This window comes from Vulpes vulpes, chromosome 8, assembly GCF_048418805.1.
Source record: "Vulpes vulpes isolate BD-2025 chromosome 8, VulVul3, whole genome shotgun sequence".
Taxonomy (NCBI): Eukaryota; Metazoa; Chordata; class Mammalia; order Carnivora; family Canidae; genus Vulpes; species Vulpes vulpes.
The window spans coordinates 44052867-44070125 of NC_132787.1; the positions used below are offsets into that span (position 1 = coordinate 44052867).

General features: G+C 43.8%; 1 protein-coding gene across 11 annotated transcripts in view; it reads left to right on the forward strand.

Moving 5' to 3' along the window:
• CACNA1C (calcium voltage-gated channel subunit alpha1 C) overlaps positions 1-17259 on the forward strand; it is a 648720-nt gene that overhangs the window by 519665 nt on the left and 111796 nt on the right. For all 11 annotated transcript variants that reach the window (XM_072766363.1, XM_072766357.1, XM_072766353.1 and 8 more), the window contains exons 14-18: positions 1634-1841; positions 2783-2903; positions 4573-4687; positions 5457-5577; positions 5921-5990. In XM_072766363.1, the coding sequence (XP_072622464.1) occupies positions 1634-1841; positions 2783-2903; positions 4573-4687; positions 5457-5577; positions 5921-5990 (635 nt within the window). The remainder of the gene's footprint in view (positions 1-1633; positions 1842-2782; positions 2904-4572; positions 4688-5456; positions 5578-5920; positions 5991-17259) is intronic.

Sequence of the window (17259 nt, forward strand, 5' to 3'; positions counted from 1 at the left end):
TTCTCCCTCCTCCCACCCCCTGCCTCTGATAACCATGAATCTGATCTCTCTTTCCATGAGGTAGGTGGTTTTTTGGTTCTTTGGGGTTTTGCTTTTAGATTCCACATGTAGGGAAATCATGCAGTATTAGTCTTTCTCTGACTTATTTCACTTAGCATAATGTCCTCAAGGTCCATCCATGTTTTCATAAATGGTAGGATTTCCTCATTTTTCATGGATGAATAACATTCCTCTGTGTGTGTGTGTGTGTGTGTGTGTTATATACCACAAGTTCTTTGTCCACTCATCCCTTGATAGACACTTGGGTTGGCTATTGTAAATAATACTGCAAAGAACATGGGGAGTGCAGATATCTTTTGGAGTTAGTGTTTTCATTTCCTTTGGGTATATTCCCAGAATTGGGATCACTGGATCATATGGTAGTTAATATGTAACTTTTTGAGGAACCTCCACAGAGTCTGCACCAATTTTCACTCCCACCAACAGTGCACGAGGGTTCCCCTTTCTCCACATCCTTGCCAACCCTTGTTATCTCTTGTCTTTTTGATGATATCCATTCTGATAGGTGTGAGGTGATCATTTTAATTTGCATTTCCCTAATGACTAATGATGTTGAGCACCTTTTCCTGTATTTGATGACCTTTCATATATCTTCTTTAGAAAAGCGTCTATTCAAGTCCTGTGCTTAATTTCTTTTTAAACACCATTCTTTTGTTTAAGATTTTGTTTATTTACTTATTGAGAAAGAGAGAGAGCATGCGCATGTGCAATTGTGGGGAGGGAGAGGGACAATTGTGGGGAGGGAGAGGGACAAGCAGACTCTAGGCTGAGCATGGAGCCTGACACAGGCTCAATATCAGAACCCGGAGATCATGGTCTGAGTCGAAATCAAGAATTAGATGCCCAACTGACTAAGCCACCCAGGTGTCCCCTGTGCCAAATTTTGACTTGGATTATTTGGGGTTTTGTTTTTTGATTGTTGTTGTTTTGCTTTGTTTTTGCGGTTGAGTTGTCTGAGTTCTTTCTGTATTTGAATATTAACCCCTTATCGGCTATATATTTGCAAATATTTTTTCCTGTTCCATAGGTTGTCTTTTCACTTTGTTGATTGTTTCTTTTGCTGACCAGAAGCTTTATACTTTGATGTAATCCCACTTGTATATTCTTTATTTTGTTGCTAGGTGGGCTGGGTTTTTGTTTGTTTGTTTGTTTGGTTTTGGTTTTTTTTTTTTTTTTTTTGTCTCATGTAATCTTCCCAATAACCTAATGAAGTATGTGCTACTGTTACCACTATTTTCTCGGATGGAGAGGCAAATAGAGAGGAAGTTAAGTAACTTTCCCAACTGCAATTAGCAGTTGGCAACTGGCAGAGCTAGGCTGAAACTCAGGCTTCAGACTTCTGAGCTCCGTCTATTCGCCATTACACATTACTATCCTGGGACCTTGAATTAACTAGCTCCACACTCTAATCATGAGCTTACCAGCCCAATCCACACCACTACTACTTCTCCACTGAAAGGGGAAAAGAAGGAGTTGTAATTTATCTTAAAATTTCTATTGAATGTGTGAATGAAGAGAGATGTTAAGAAAAGCGTAGAGAAAGGACACTAATCTCCCTCATGTTGGTCCCCAGATACTGGAACTCCTTAAGCAACCTGGTGGCATCCTTGCTGAATTCTGTGCGTTCCATCGCCTCCCTGCTGCTACTCCTCTTTCTCTTCATCATCATCTTCTCCCTCCTGGGGATGCAGCTCTTTGGAGGAAAGTTCAACTTTGATGAAATGCAGACTCGGAGGAGCACATTTGATAACTTTCCACAGTCCCTCCTCACCGTGTTTCAGGTATGGACTCTTCTCTGCTGGGATGTGAGTGGGAGGGTGATTGAGTGGTGGGGTTGGGGCTGGGAGGAGAAAGAGCCTTGAAAGGGTGGTGGGAAGCTTCATCCTTGCATTGGGCAACCAAAGCCAGCCTAGATTAGCCATGGAGGGACCATGCCCAGGAGAGTCTCGAGTTCTTTCTGTAGTTCCTTCTATCCTCAGTCCCCCATGGAATTCCACTGTTGGATGGACCACTGGGGAAAAAAATATAATTAAATATAGTTTAAAAATTCTTGCTTAACCATAGAAACCTTTATTCAAATAAATTCTATATGAACGCCCGAAGTATAAGCAAAGGAAAGCAGACTGCCCTCGTTGGGGGAGGGGAGGGTGATGAAGCTCTCCGTCTTCACTACCCACCATGCTTGCCCCTGGAAAAAATATAACTAGCCCATCAAATTTGTCATTTCATAGATACTTTGATGTAGGGAAAAGCTAAAGTAGCACTTGTTGAAGTTTCAAAGTAGATCGATTTACAAGAAAAATAATATATGGACGTGGCCAAAATCTTAAAGATAGTGCCCAAATGACTAATCTTGGGGAAAGCTGGAACAGCATAGTACTCTCTCAATGACCACATTTGTAAAAGCCATGAGGAATGGCTGATGGCCGCCATCTTGTGCAGTGTATGTGAGTAGAAGCAGATACTTTGACCAGGAAGCCCTTCCAGTAACTTCTCAAATAATATCATGCCAGGGCCCATGCACTTTGTGGAAGGATGGGGTCAAACTTGCCCAGGTGATTAGCTCAGAGCCCCTGGGAGGAGAACTGGGGGCTGAGAGGAGGGAAAGAGATGAAAAAGAGATTTTAGATTTTTGTTAAGACAGTGGGGCAGGGCAGGGGAGTTTTGGGGTTTGCTGTTGGTCTAACGCTGTGTCCCTTATTGGTGGGAATGTGTCATTCAGATCCTGACCGGGGAGGACTGGAATTCGGTGATGTATGATGGGATCATGGCTTATGGCGGCCCCTCTTTTCCAGGGATGTTAGTCTGTATTTACTTCATCATCCTCTTCATCTGTGGAAACTGTATCCTTTGCTCCTGCCTCCCCGTCCCTGCTGCCCCACCCTCCCTCAGCCTGCAGCACGATGCCAAATACGTGTGCCCAGCAGGTCCTGACTCAGGGCTGAAAAGTGTGGCTGCCTGCCCACAGGGCCCCCAGGCAAGCAGGGGAAAGGTGTGCTCTGGGGAGAAAATGTGTCCTGTCCCAGAACCACCTTAGCCATGGAGGTGGGTCTTGGTGGAAGACTGGAGCTTTGGCATAGGTCGGGATAGAAGCTCATCTTCCTGAACCAGTTTGGGATGGAGTGTCGCCCGACTCCAAGAGGTGTGTTCTCATTATAGTCTAGGTGAACAACGCCCTCTGGTGTCGTGCATATACGGGTACTCACATAGATTCCAGTGTGAACGCACTTGGAGTTGGGTGCCCTGGCTGCCCTAGGCTGGTGCCACTGGAGGTAAGAAGTACAGTCCAGGGGATCTGAGCCATCATCCTTGAAATGACCTTCATCTCTCCTCCCTATTTTCTGCTCAGTGTCCCTCCCTCCGAAGCTGCTCTCCAGAACTTTAGTCCCAGGCAGAGTTGGACAGGCTTCACCAAGCAGACCTGACAGGTCCTCGCTGATCCAGGCCATGGGCAGGTTTCCACGGTCTCAAGCCGCAGGCAGTCTTCTCTCCTCCTGGTCATAACCGTGTGAGGGTCGTGTTCAGAGACAGATGGTAAAGTAGAAGCAGCTCTGGCCCAAGATTTGCATTTAAATCATAGCTTAATGTAGTGCTGAGAGCAGGGGCATTGATGTCAGCAGACAGGTTTCACCTTTAACCAGCTGGTGACCTCAGCAGACTAAAAGCTCTCTACCTCAGTGTCTATAAAACGGGGTGATGAACCGTTAGTGACTCCTACTTAATGGGTCATGGTGAGGTTTAATGGGATAATGTATGCAAAGCCCCTGCCACAATGCCAGGGGACCAGGAGCAGGTACACACTAGCGTCCTTGGACAAGCCCATCACCTCTGTGGGTTGTGGCTTCCTGATATGTGAAGTGGGGTGAGTCCGGGGGTCCTAGGGGTGGAAGTTAGACTTAACAAATGTTAAGGCCCCATGCAGCTACACTCCCTTTGCTTCTGCAATTCTCTGACCTGCAGCGTTTCTATTCAAGGTCGGGGCGGGGGTCGGGGGGGATAGAAAGAGGCAAATGGTCGCTTCACTTCAAAGTTCCCAAGATTCAGCCAGCTGCAGCTCAATACTCCAAGGGTCTTTGTATGCACTGGCTCACATGAAGAGTTGGCAGAGATTGGGCCACCTCCTCGGTGCCCGGTTTTAAAGAACCGCTCTTAAGAGCATTCTGCATTCTGCTAGGGACAGTGCTGTTTATAATGGCAATTACAACCAGTCATCTCAGTGGGGAAACCAATAGCGAAACCTAGCAATTAAAGAGCAAGGCAGGCTCACGGCCTCACTCACTGCCCACTCAAGCCTGCATGCTAGCCTGCTCTCAACCCCTTAGAAGACTCCCAGTAGCCAAGAGGGTAGTGGGAAGGAGGAACACCCTGGACTGGGAACTCTCACAGTGAGTCACCGTGGAGCTCATTCTGTGGGGAACTCTGTCACTGCATGTCCTGCACCTTCCCTGCTCCCTGTACCCACCAAAAATCCCAAGGCCAAGGGTCATTTTCTTTAAGAATGGACACAAACAGATATCCTACTGAATGTGTTCTTGGCCATTGCTGTGGACAACCTGGCTGATGCTGAGAGCCTCACATCTGCCCAAAAGGAGGAGGAAGAAGAGAAAGAGAGAAAGAAGCTGGCCAGGTAACCCTCTAAGCTTACCCAGGCCCAGGGCCCCAGGGTTCCCAGTTCTGGAATGCCATCCCCTTTAGTGATAAAGAGAAGCTTGGGCGCTGGCCTCTGTCAGCCATCTCAGCTAGAAGGCACTGGGTTTGGGGCTTCCTACAGAAAGTTGGGCCTCTCTCCTAATTCCTTGCCATGGCTCTAATGTAGGGACCATCATGAGTTACAGTCTCTGTGAAGGTGCTGGATTTCCCCACCCACTTAAGAAGTTGGGGGATTCTTTTTTGAGAAGGGAAATCATGATAGGTGGAGGGAGTGAGGAATTGGGAGAGGAGGAAGGCAGCCACTCAGAGGAGAAATGCAGTTTCAGCTAACTAACTCCCTTTTGCTGCTTGATAATTTACCTCCAATGTTCAGAAAGCAAGATAAGGCTCTGCATTGTCTTCTTTTGTCTAAATGGGACTATCATAGGTCTCACGTTTCCTGGATATTGGACTGAGTCTCCCAGGAACCAATCCTGAATCAGATCCAGAAGCTTTCTCTGATTCAGACAGGGAATGGAGCAGCTAGGAAACTGAAAGAGGTCAGCTGAGTACCAGATAGAGCAAGGTGTGGCCAGGTGCCTGCATTGTGGGTCCAACCCGTGACATCTGTGATTGAGGGCACATGGACATAGGCCCAGGGAATCTGCTCCTACTAGTCCCCAGGAGACCACAGAGTGGTCCATTTCTTCATGTTTCCTATCATTCAGTAAACATCCCTTTAATTTTTCCTCCTGCTGACCGGCCAGGACTGCCAGCCCAGAGAAGAAACAAGAGATAGTGGAGAAGCCAGCAGTGGAGGAAACCAAGGAGGAAAAAATTGAACTGAAATCCATTACAGCTGATGGAGAGTCCCCACCCACCACTAAGGTAAGAAGCCATCTCCTTCCAGGAGCTGGCAGGGCCATTGCTGGGAGAAGGAGGACACAGTCTTCCCAGGTCAGACACCCATGGAAAGGAGGGAAGAAGGAAAGAAAGAGACTTAGTGGAAGAAAGCCTATGAGGAGCACTAGCAATTTGAAGAGAAGGCAGACTGGTTGAGTCTCAATCTTCTATTGATGTCTTAAAGGGTATATGCAAGATAACAAGGATATATTTTTGAGTCAACAGCTCAGCCACTGATTATGATGTAATTCCAAGTCTACTCCAAGCCTCGCTAACTAGGGAATGTATCTAACTGGCTTCTTCCTCCTTCTCTCCTTTGGCTGCCTAGATCAACATGGATGACCTCCAGCCCAATGAAAATGAGGATAAGAGTCCCTACCCCAACCCAGAAAATACAGGTACCAATCCCACTGCCTAACCCTGAGGTTGGGAGGTTGGTGGTAGGGATCTAGATTCTAAAGCCACGTGGAAGTAGCTATGTATTAGGGACCAGTGGTTCCAGTTTCCCTCTACAAGCACTTTGCACTGCTAAATGTCTTCTGTATCTGTAGTTAGTCATTACCAATTATCATCTACAGGTTTCCTCATAAAAACAACATATCAGTTAATAAATTGTGTTTAAGCAGTGCCTTTATGCCCTTTGGAAGGTGGGTTCTATAAGCATTTAAGGTTTTATTATATCTTATGCCATAAAATCATTATCTTATATGATTTATTAATATAACATGTTGCAGCATGACACTCACTTAATAATAATAGTAAATCCCAACTCTGTCTTGCCTTTACTCGGATGGCAATACTGAACACAAGGACAGCTGCTACCACAGATGTCCCACTTGTTGCTTTGTAAAATGCTTTCATTTATTATAAAAAGAACTCTTAGCAACTCAGCCTTCTCATCTTCTGATACATAAGTTGGCAGGCAGTCTCCTTTGAGAGGGCTTACTGTCAGAGGTCCTCAAGCCTCCCTCCAGAATTCACTTCTCTGCTTCATGACGCTCCACATCCCATATAAGCCAGAGGTTGCCTTCCTTTCCCTACAACTGCAGCTGTTACTACCAGCTTCAAGCCTGCAGTCAACTGCACACAAGCAAGGGACTGTTGTTTTACTGGCATTTTCTTCTCTATGGAGGTTAAGCTATATTTAGGTTGGTAAACACATTAAGTGGCTAAAAACCCTCTACCAGTATTAACAAAGCTAGGTTTTCCTTTTGGCCTTCCCTCCACTGGTCCTTTTGGCCTTCCCCTGTCTGGTCTGCAAGGGCACTGGCAGCCATCTTTTCTTTCCCCTGGGAAGCAGACTCGCTGCAATCATTCCATCCTCACTTACCTCCCACCTCAAGAGAAAGACAATGTGGCTTGCTGGGGATTGGATCAAAGGAAGAGCAGGAAGTGTGTCTGAAGTCTGAAACCTCTTCTGGGTGGAAATTCTTGCGGGATTTCAAAGAAAGAGCTAGACATGCTGACCAAAGTCAATGGGGAATTCTGTCTTGGTCCTGAATCAACAAATTAACTAAAATGACATTTTGGAGATAATTAAGGGAATATTGAATATAGACTGGAAACTAATGATTTTAAGCAGTTTTTGTTTATTTTGTTACTGCAGTAGTGTGTATGTGTGTGTGCTTTTTAAAGATTTTATTTATTTATTCATGAGAGACACACAGAGAGAGGCAGAGAGATATAGGCAGAGGGAGAAGCAGGCGCCCTGCAAGGAGCCTGATGTGGAACTCGATCCCAGGACCTTGGGATCACAACCTGAGCCAAAGGCAGACACTCAACTGCTGAGCCACCCAGGCGTTCCTGCAGTAGTGTTTCTGTAGTTCAATCTTATAAATGTAGCCATGTGTATAGCTAGGGTCTAACATATGTAGAAATTGCTTTAAAATATACTCCAGCAACTCCTGTTGAAGCTGGCTATGGAGATTCACTACGCAAGTCTCTGTACCTGGGTGTGTATTTTCAAGGTTTAAAAAGGAAGGCAGTCAAAACTTTGGGATTGTCCCCTGCATATTTTCAGAACACATGCTTTGAAACTAGAACTCAAACACAAGAAGAAATTTGGAAGAAACTCAAACACATGGAGGTTAAGAGCATCCTACTAAAAGATGAATGAGTCAACCATGAAATTAGAGAATAATTAAAAAGATTCATGGAAACTAATGAAAATGAAGATACAACTGTTCAAAATCTTTGGGATACAGCAACAGCAGTCCTCAGAGGGAAATACATCACGATATAAGCTTCCCTCAAAAAATTGGAAAAAAACTCAAATACACAAGCTAACCTCACACCTAAAGGAATTGGAGAACAGCATGTAAAGCCTACACCAAACAGAAGAAGAGAGATAATAAAGATTCGAGCAGAGCTCAATGAAATAGAGACCAGAAGAACAGTAAAACAGATCAACAAAATCAGGAGTTGGTTCCTTGAAAGAATTAACAAGACAGATAAACCATTGGCCAGCCTTATTAAAAACAAAAGAGAAAAGACTCTAATTAATAAAATCACGAATGAAAAAGGAGAGATCACAACTAATACCAAGGAAATACAAAAGATTTTAAAAATGTATTATGAGCAGCTCTATGCCAATGAATTAGGCAATCTAGAAGAAATGGATGCATTTCTGTAAAACCACAAATTACCAAAACTGGAACAGAAAGAAATAGAAAACCTGAATGGGCCAATAACCAGGGAGGAAATTGAAGCAGTCATCAAAAACCTCCCAAGACACAAAAGTCCAGAGCCAGATGGCTTCCCTGGGGAATTCTATCAAACGTTTAAAGAAGAAACAATACCTATTCTACTAAAGCTGTTCCGAAAGATATAAAGGGACGGAATACTTCCAAACTCATTTTATGAGGCCAGCATTATCTTGATCCCAAAACCACACAAAGACGCCACCAAAAAGAACAGCAGATCAATATCCCTGATGAACACAAATGCAAAAATTCTCAACAAGAAACTAGCCAATAGGATCCAACAGTGCATTAAGAATATTATTCACCACAACCAAGTGGGATTTATCTCCAGGATACAAAGGTGGTTCAACACTCGTAAAACAATCAATGTGATAGATCATATCAATAAGAGAAAAAACAAAACCACGTGATCCTCTCAATAGATGCAGAGAAAGCACTTGACAAAATACAGCATCCATTCCTGATCAAAACTCTTCAGAGTGTAGGGATGGAGGGAAAGAGGACAGTCTCTTCAATAAATGATGCTAGGAAAATTGGACAGCCACATGCAGAAAAATGAAACTAGACCATTCATTCTCTTGCATCATACACAAAGATAAACTCAAATGGATGAAAGATCTAAATGTGAGACAAGAATCCATCAAAATCCTAGAGGAGAACACAGGCTTGTGTTTTTTTTTTTTGTTTTGTTTTGTTTTGTTTTATTCAAACACCTTTAATTTTTAAAAACGCCCAACATCAAATAGCAACTGGCTCCCTGCTGCGGGGGGTGTGCTCACAGACAGAGGCCTCAGGGCCACCCGTGAGGCACGGTGACAACACAGTGCCGGGCAGCCAGAGACCTGACCCAGGACCACTGTCACCGGCCGCCTGCGGGCCTCCCTGTGGCCTCCCGTCCCCCCCCCCCCACCGGAGGCAGCTCGTGCTGGGTCCAGGGTGGGCTCAGCCCCCAGAAGCAGCAGTGAGGTTCCTGAGGGCCGTGGCTCCCACAAGGCAGTCCAGCTACCTGGTGTGCAGCGTGGGGACGGTGGCCACAGCCCCCATCCATCTCTGGGCTGCTGGGCGGGAGGGAGCGGCACAACCAAGCGTTTTGAACTTGGCCACAGCAACTTCTTGCAAGAGACATCTATGAAGGCAAGGGAAACAAAAGCAAAACTGAACTATTGGGACTTAAGATAAAAAGCTTCTGCACAGCAAAAGAAACAGTCAACAAAACAAAACTAAAAGACAACCTACAGAATGGGAGAAGATATCACAAATGACATATCAGATAGTATCTAAAAATCTATAAAGAATTTATCAAACTATAACCAAGAAACAATCCAATCATGAAATGGGCAAAAGACATGAACAGAAATTTCACCAAAGAAGACATAGACGTGGCCAACAAGCACGTGAGAAAATGCTCCGCATCACTTGCTATCAGGGAAACACACATCAAAACCACAATGAGATACCACCTCACACCAGTGAGAATGGTGAAAATTAACAAGACAGGAAACAACAAATGTTGGAGAGGATGTGGAGACAGGGGAACCCTCTTTTACTGTTGGGGGAGGATGTGAACTGGTGCACCCACTCTGAAAAACTCTGAGGAGGTTGCTCAAAGAGTTAAAAACAGAGCTACCCTAAGACCCAGCAATTGCACTGTTGGGGATTTACCCCAAAGATACAGATGTAGTGAAACACTGGGACACCTGCACCCCAATGTTCATAGCAGCAATGTCCACAATAGCCAAACTGTGGAAGGAGCCTCGATGTCCTTCGACAGATGAATGGATAAAGAAGGTGTGTTCTTTATATGCAATGGAATATTACTCAGCCATTTGAAGAGATGAATACCCACCATTTGCTTCGACATGGATGGAATTGGAGGGTATTATGCTGAGTAAAATAAGTCAATCGGAGAAGGACAATCATCATATGGTTTCACTCATATGGGGAATATAAGAAATAGTGAAAGGGATTATAGGGGAAAGGAGGGGAACTGAGTGGGAAAAATTAGAGGGAGACAAACCGTGAGAGACTCCTAATGCTGGGAAAGAAACAACAGATTGTGGAAGGGGAGATGGGCAGGGGGGTGGGGTGACTGGGTGATTGATGGGCTCTAAGGAGGGCACTTGATGGGATGAGCACTGGGTGTTATATGTTGGTAAATTGAACTTCAATAAAAACAAGAAAGAAAGAAAAAGAAAGAAAGAAAAGAAAGAAAGTAAAAGAAAGAAAGAAAGAAAGAAAGAAAGAAAGAAAGAAAGAAAGAAAAGGAATCCCTCTGGGCCCCAAGCAGAGCCAGCCTGCACACAGCACAGGGGGCAGAGGGAGGATTTGAGGGTCCTTTCACATAGGCACCCCGTTGTAGGTAGCCCAGGCCTGCTGCTTGTACCAGGCAGTGGGGAAGCCACACCCACGACAAGAATCTCTGGTTTCATCATTCTAAATATAGTCATGCCTTTTCTCTCCTTTGTTGCCCTTTGAAATCAAAGAGAAGCAGGTCAGGGGAAAAAATAATAACGAGGACATTGTCACCATATTAGCCACGATAGAAAAGTCTCTCTGTTGACTCAGCGTTGAGGATTCTTAGGATGGTTTTGCTTTTAAATTGAAAAGCTATTCTCACAGTCTGCTGATTTCTCAGGATTCTTCGGGTTTTTGTGGTTTCCCTTCCCCGGTCGTGTGGCCACCCTGCTCTAGCCTCCTGCAGACCCAGACCTACCCTGGTTTCTCTTGGTTCCAGGCATCTAGCACACCAATGTTGGGACCTGTGGTCCGTAGATAATGAAGCTGTCCTGCTCAGCCCACCCCCACACTCGGGCCAACAGCCAACAGCCCCCCATTTGTTCACTGTCCCTGCTTTCCATTTTCTCACCCAGTGGTGGTATGCCCTTAAAGCTTGTGGTTCCATATGCCCCCCTTCCTCCACGGGACCAGCCTCTGCTTCCCAGCTCCTCCTTCCCCTGCCTCTGCAGGTCACCCCCCTGAACCTTAACACCAGGTGCAGCAGAAGTCTCCAAAGAACTCCTCCCAGGATCACTTGGCCTGCTGTCTCTGTTCTTGTCAACTTCTCATTCCCACTTGCTCTTCTTTCTTCTGAACCATAGAAGGCAGAGAACCTGATCTACCATCATCCTACCAACCCTGCCCTTTGCAGCCTCTGGGCATCTGGCCTCTGCTGTACCCACATCACATAGATGCCCCTTGGGAGGCAGCGCTGGCAAGCAATGTACCTGCCCCACTTATGGCCAGACTCCCAGAGAGAGAAGGGGCAGGCTGGAGAATCCTCTCATATCTCTTCCTGCCCCTACTTCCCTCTCAGGCTTCCTACTCTGCCCCTATATCACCTACCCACCCCCTGATGTCATCCCCCTGCCCAGGCTGCTGTGCTTGCTTGTCCAGGTTGCACCCAAAGATTTGTGCCGAAGTGTCTAAGTGGGGCTCAGCTCCAGCCTGTACTCCCCGAGCCAGGGCCTCTGCCCTCTCATGAACACCCAGCGGAGGGGCCTGTTTCTGATTTACACAAAGTACCAACCAGCCAGCAGTGGCACATCAGTCCTTCTCTCCCTGTTTAATCCCCAAAGATCAGCAGTTGTTTGAGCATGCCCCCACCCCCCAGCTTGGTATACACTAAATTTTAGAAATATCTACTCACCTAGGCAGGGTGCCAAGGTTGTGCTTTTATTTAATCGATTCATTTATTAGAGTGAACATAGAGATATTAAGAGTCATTAAGGACTTAGAATTAAGAAGGATACCTGAAAAAGAAATGCCAATGACATTCACAGGACAACACCAAGTGCTGTGGGGGCAGGGTGCTTGAACTGCTTGCTGGAGGTTCCAGCAAGAACAGAGCAGTGAGGGAGAGCAGGGAGAGACATCCAGCCTTTATGAAGAAGGGTAGGCTGGGCCGGGCTTTGCATTTGGGACATTGGAGAGGACAGAAGTTATTTCAGGACTGTACTGTTGTCATAGACAGGGAGCTGGAAGAAACCGTGGAGGTATTCATTCACTTAATAACTACCTATGAGGGGGGCGGGGCAAGATGGTGGAGGAGTAGGGTAGCCAAGTCACCTGTCCCCACCAACTTACCTAGATAACTTTCAAATCATCCTGAAAACCTATGAATCCAAACTGAGATTTAGCTGGAGTGCTACAGAAACAATAGTTTGCACTTCTAACAAGTACAACTCATTTGTATCCACTCTGCACTGAGCGAAATGACTAGAAAGAAGAACTCACCATAAAAGAAAGAATCAGACACAGTACTCTCTGCCATAGAGCTATAGATTTTGGATTACAATTTGATGTCAGAAAGCCAATTCAGAAGCACAATTATAAAGCTACTGGTGGGGGATCCCGGGTAGCCCAGTGATTCAGCGCCTGCCTTCAGCTCAGGGCGTGATCCTGGGGACCTGGGATCAAGCCCCACATTGGGCTCCCTGCATGGAGCCTGCTTCTTCCTCTGCCTGTGTCTCTGCCTCTCCCTGTGTGTTTCATGAAAAAATGAATGAATGAATGAATGAATGAATGAATAAAACAAAGCTACTGGTGGCTCTGGAGAAAAGCATAAAGGATTCAAGAGACTTCATGACTGCAGAAATTAGGTCTAATCAGGCAGACTTTAAAAATCAATTAAATGAGATGCAATCCAAACTGGAGGTCCTAAGGACAAGGGTTAATGAGGTAGAAGAAAGAATGAGTGACATAGAAGCCAAGTTGATGGCAAGGAAGGAAGCTGAAGAAAAAAGAGAAAAAACAATTAAAAGACCATGATGAAAGGTTAAGGGAAATAAATGACAGCCTCAGAAGGAAAAATCTAGGTTTAATTGGGGTTCCAGAGGGCGCTGAGAGGGACAGAGGACCAGAAAGCATATTTGAACAAATCATAGCTGAGACTTCCCTAATTTGAGGAGGGCAACAGGGATTCAGATCCAGAAGATAGAGAGGTCCCCCCATAAAATCAATAAAAACCATTCAACACCTTGACATTTAATAATGAAACTTGCAATTTCCAAAGATAAAGAGAAAATCTTTAAAGCATCAAGAGACAAGAGATCCCTAACTTATATGGTGAAGAATATTAGATTAACAACAGACCTCTCCAGAGACCTGGCAGGCCAGAAAGGGCTGGCAGGATATATTCAGGGTCCTAAATGAGAAGAACCTGCAGCCAAGAATACTTTATCCAGCAAGGCTCTCATTCAGAATAGAAAGAGACATAAAGAACTTCCAAGATAGGCAGAAACTGAAAGAATATGTGACCACCAAACCAGCTCTGCAAGAGATACTAAGGGGGACTCTGTAAAAGAAAGAGGACGCCCAAAGAACTAATCCACAAAGACAGGGACTGAATAGGTATTATGATGACACTAAATTTATATCTTTCAATAGTAACTCTGAACATGAATGGGCTAAATGATCCCATCAAAAGATGCAGGGTTTCAGACTGAATAAAAAAGCAGGACCCATCTATTTGCTGTCTACAAGAGACTCATTTTAGACCTAAGGACACCTACAGCCTGAAAATGAAAGGTTGGAGAACCATTTACCATTCCAACAGTCTTCAAAAGAAAGCAGGGGTAGCCATCCTTATATCAGATAAATTAAAGTTTATCAGACAAATTAAAGTTTAGACTTTAGAGAAAGACTGTAGTAAGAGATGAAGAGGGACACTATACTATACTTAAAGGATCTATCCAACAAGAGGACCTAACAATCATGAATATTCATGCCCCTAATGTGGGAGCTGCCAACTATATCAATCAATTAATAACCAAAGTAAAGACATACCTAGATAATAATACACTAATACTGGGAGACTTCAACACGGCACTTTCTGCAAATGACAGATCTTCTAAGCACAACATCTCCAAAGAAACAAGAGCTTTAAATGATACACTGGACCAGATGGATTTCACAGATATTTACAGAACTTTACATCCAAATGCAACTGAATACACATTCCTCTCAAGTGCACATGGAACTTTATCCAGAATAGACCACATACTGGGTCACAAATGAGGTCTCAACCGATACCAAAATATTGGGATTGTCCCCTGCATATTTTCAGACCATAATGCTTTGAAACTTGAACTCAATCAGAAGAGGAAATTTGGTAGAAACTCAAACACGTGGAGGTTAAAGACCATCCTGCTAAAAGATGAAAGGGTCAACCAGGAAATTAGAGAAGAATTAAAAAGATTCATGGAAATTAATGAGAATGAAGATACAACTGTTCAAAATCTTTGGGATACAACAACAGCAGTCCTCAGGGGGAAATACATTGCAATACAAGCATCCTCAAAAAAATTGGAAAAATCCAAATACACAAGCTAAGCTTGCACCTAAAGGGACTGGAGAAAGAACAGCAAATAAAAGTACACCCAGCAGAAGAAGAGAGATAATAAAGATTTGAGCAGACCTCAATGAAATAGAGACAGAAGAACTGTAGAACAGATAAACAAAACCAGGAGTTGGTTCCTTGAAAGAATTAACAAGACAGATAAACCATTGGCCAGCCTTATTAAAAACAAAAGAGAAAAAAAGACTCTAATTAATAAAATCACGAATGAAAAAGGAGAGATCACAACTAATACCAAGGAAATACAAAATATTTTAAAAATGAATTATGAGCAGCTCTATGCCAATGAATTAGGCAATCTAGAAGAAATGGATGCATTTCTGTAAAACCACAAATTACCAAAACTGGAACAGAAAGAAATAGAAAACCTGAATGGGCCAATAACCGGGGAGGAAATTGAAGCAGTCATCAAAAACCTCCCAAGACACAAAAGTCCAGGGCCAGGTGGCTTCCCTGGGGAATTCTATCAAACGTTTAAAGAAGAAGCAATACCTATTCTACTAAAGCTGTTCCAAAAGATAGAAAGGGATGCAATACTTCCAAACTCATTTTATGAAGCCAGCATCACCTTAATTCCAAAACCAAAGACTCTATCAAAAAGGAGAATTACAGACCAATATCCCTGATGAACACACATGCAAAAATTCTCAACAATATACTAGCCAATAGGATCCAACAGTACATTAAGAAGATTATTCACCATGACCAAGTGGAATTTATCCCCAGGATGCAACGCTGGTTCAATACTTGTAAAGCAATCAAGGTGATAGTTCATAGCAACAAGAGAAAAAACAAGAACCATATGATCCTCTCAATAGATGCAGAGAAAGCATTTGACAAAATACAGCATCCATTCCTGATCAAAACTCTTCAGAGTGTAGGGATAGAGGGAACATTCCTCAGCATCTTAAAAGCTGTCTACGAAAAGCCCACAGCAAATATCATTCTCAATGGGGAAACACTGGGAGCCTTTCCCCTAAGATCAGGAACACGACAGGGATGTCCACTCTCACCACTCCTATTCGACATAGTACTAGAAGTCCTAGCCTTAGCAATCAGGCAACAAAAAGAAATAAAAGACATTCAAATTGGCAAAGAGGAGGTCAAACTCTCCCTCTCTGCAGATGACATGATACTGTATATAGAAAATCCAAAACACTCCACCCCAAGATTGCTAGAACTCATACAGCAATTTGGCAGTGTGGCAGGATACAAAATCAATGCCCAGAAATCAGTGGCATTTCTATACACTAACAATGAAACTGAAGAAAGGGAAATTAAGAATTCAATCCCAATTACATTTGCATAAGATACCTAGAAATAAACCTAACCAAAGAGGTAAAGGATCTATACCCTAAAAACTACAGAACGCTTCTGAAAGAAATTGAGATGGAAAAATATTCCACGCTCATGGACTGGAAGAATTAATATTGTGAAAATGTCAATGCTGCCTAGAGCAATTTACACGTTCAATGCAATCCCTATCAAAATACCATGCACTTTCTTCAGAGAGTTGGAACAAATCATCTTAAGATTTGTGTGGAATCAGAAAAGACCCCAAATAGCCAAGGGAGTATTGAAAAAGAAAACCAGAGCTGGGGGCATCGCAATGCCAGATTTCAGGTTGTACTACAAAGCTGTGATCATCAAGACAGTGTGGTATTGGCACAAAAACAGACACATAGATCAGTGGAACAGAATAGAGAACCCAGAAATGGGGCATCAACTCTATGGTCAACTAATATTCCACAAAGCAGGAAAGACTATCCACTGGAAAAAGGACAGTCTCTTCAATAAATGGTGCTAGGAAAATTGGACAGCCACATGCAGAAAAATGAAACTAGACCATTCTCTTGCACCATACACAAAGATAAACTCAAATGGATGAAAGATCTAAATGTGAGACAAGAATCCATCAAAATCCTAGAGAAGAACACAGGCAACACCCTTTTTGAACTTGGCCACGGTAACTTCTTGCAAGAGACATCTATGAAGGCAAAAGAAACAAAAGCCAAACTCAACTATTGGGACTTAAGATAAAAAGCTTCTGCGCAGCAAAAGAAACAGTCAACAAAACTAAAAGACAACCTACAGAATGGAAGAAGATATCAGAAATGACATATCAGATAAAGGGCTAGTATCCAAAATCTATAAAGAATTTATTAAACTCAACACCCAAGAAACAAATAATCTATCATAAATGGGCAAAAGACATGAACAGAAATTTCACCAAAGAAAACATAGAGATGGCCAACGAGCACATGAGAAAATGCTCCGCATCATTTGCTATCAGGAAAATACACATCAAAACCACAATGAGATACCACCTCACACCAGTGAGAATGGGGAAAATTAACAAGGCAGGAAACAACAAATGTTGGAGAGGATGCGGAGACAGGGGAACCCTCTTGCACTGTTGGTGGAAATGTGAACTGGTACAGCCCAACCTGGAAAACTGTGTGGAGGTTCCTCAAAGAGTTAAAAGTAGACCTGCCTTACAAGCTAGCAGTTGCACTGCTCCGGATTTACCCCAAAGATACAGATGCAGTGAAACACTGGGACACCTGCACCCCACTGTTCATAGCAGCAATGTCCACAATAGCCAAACTG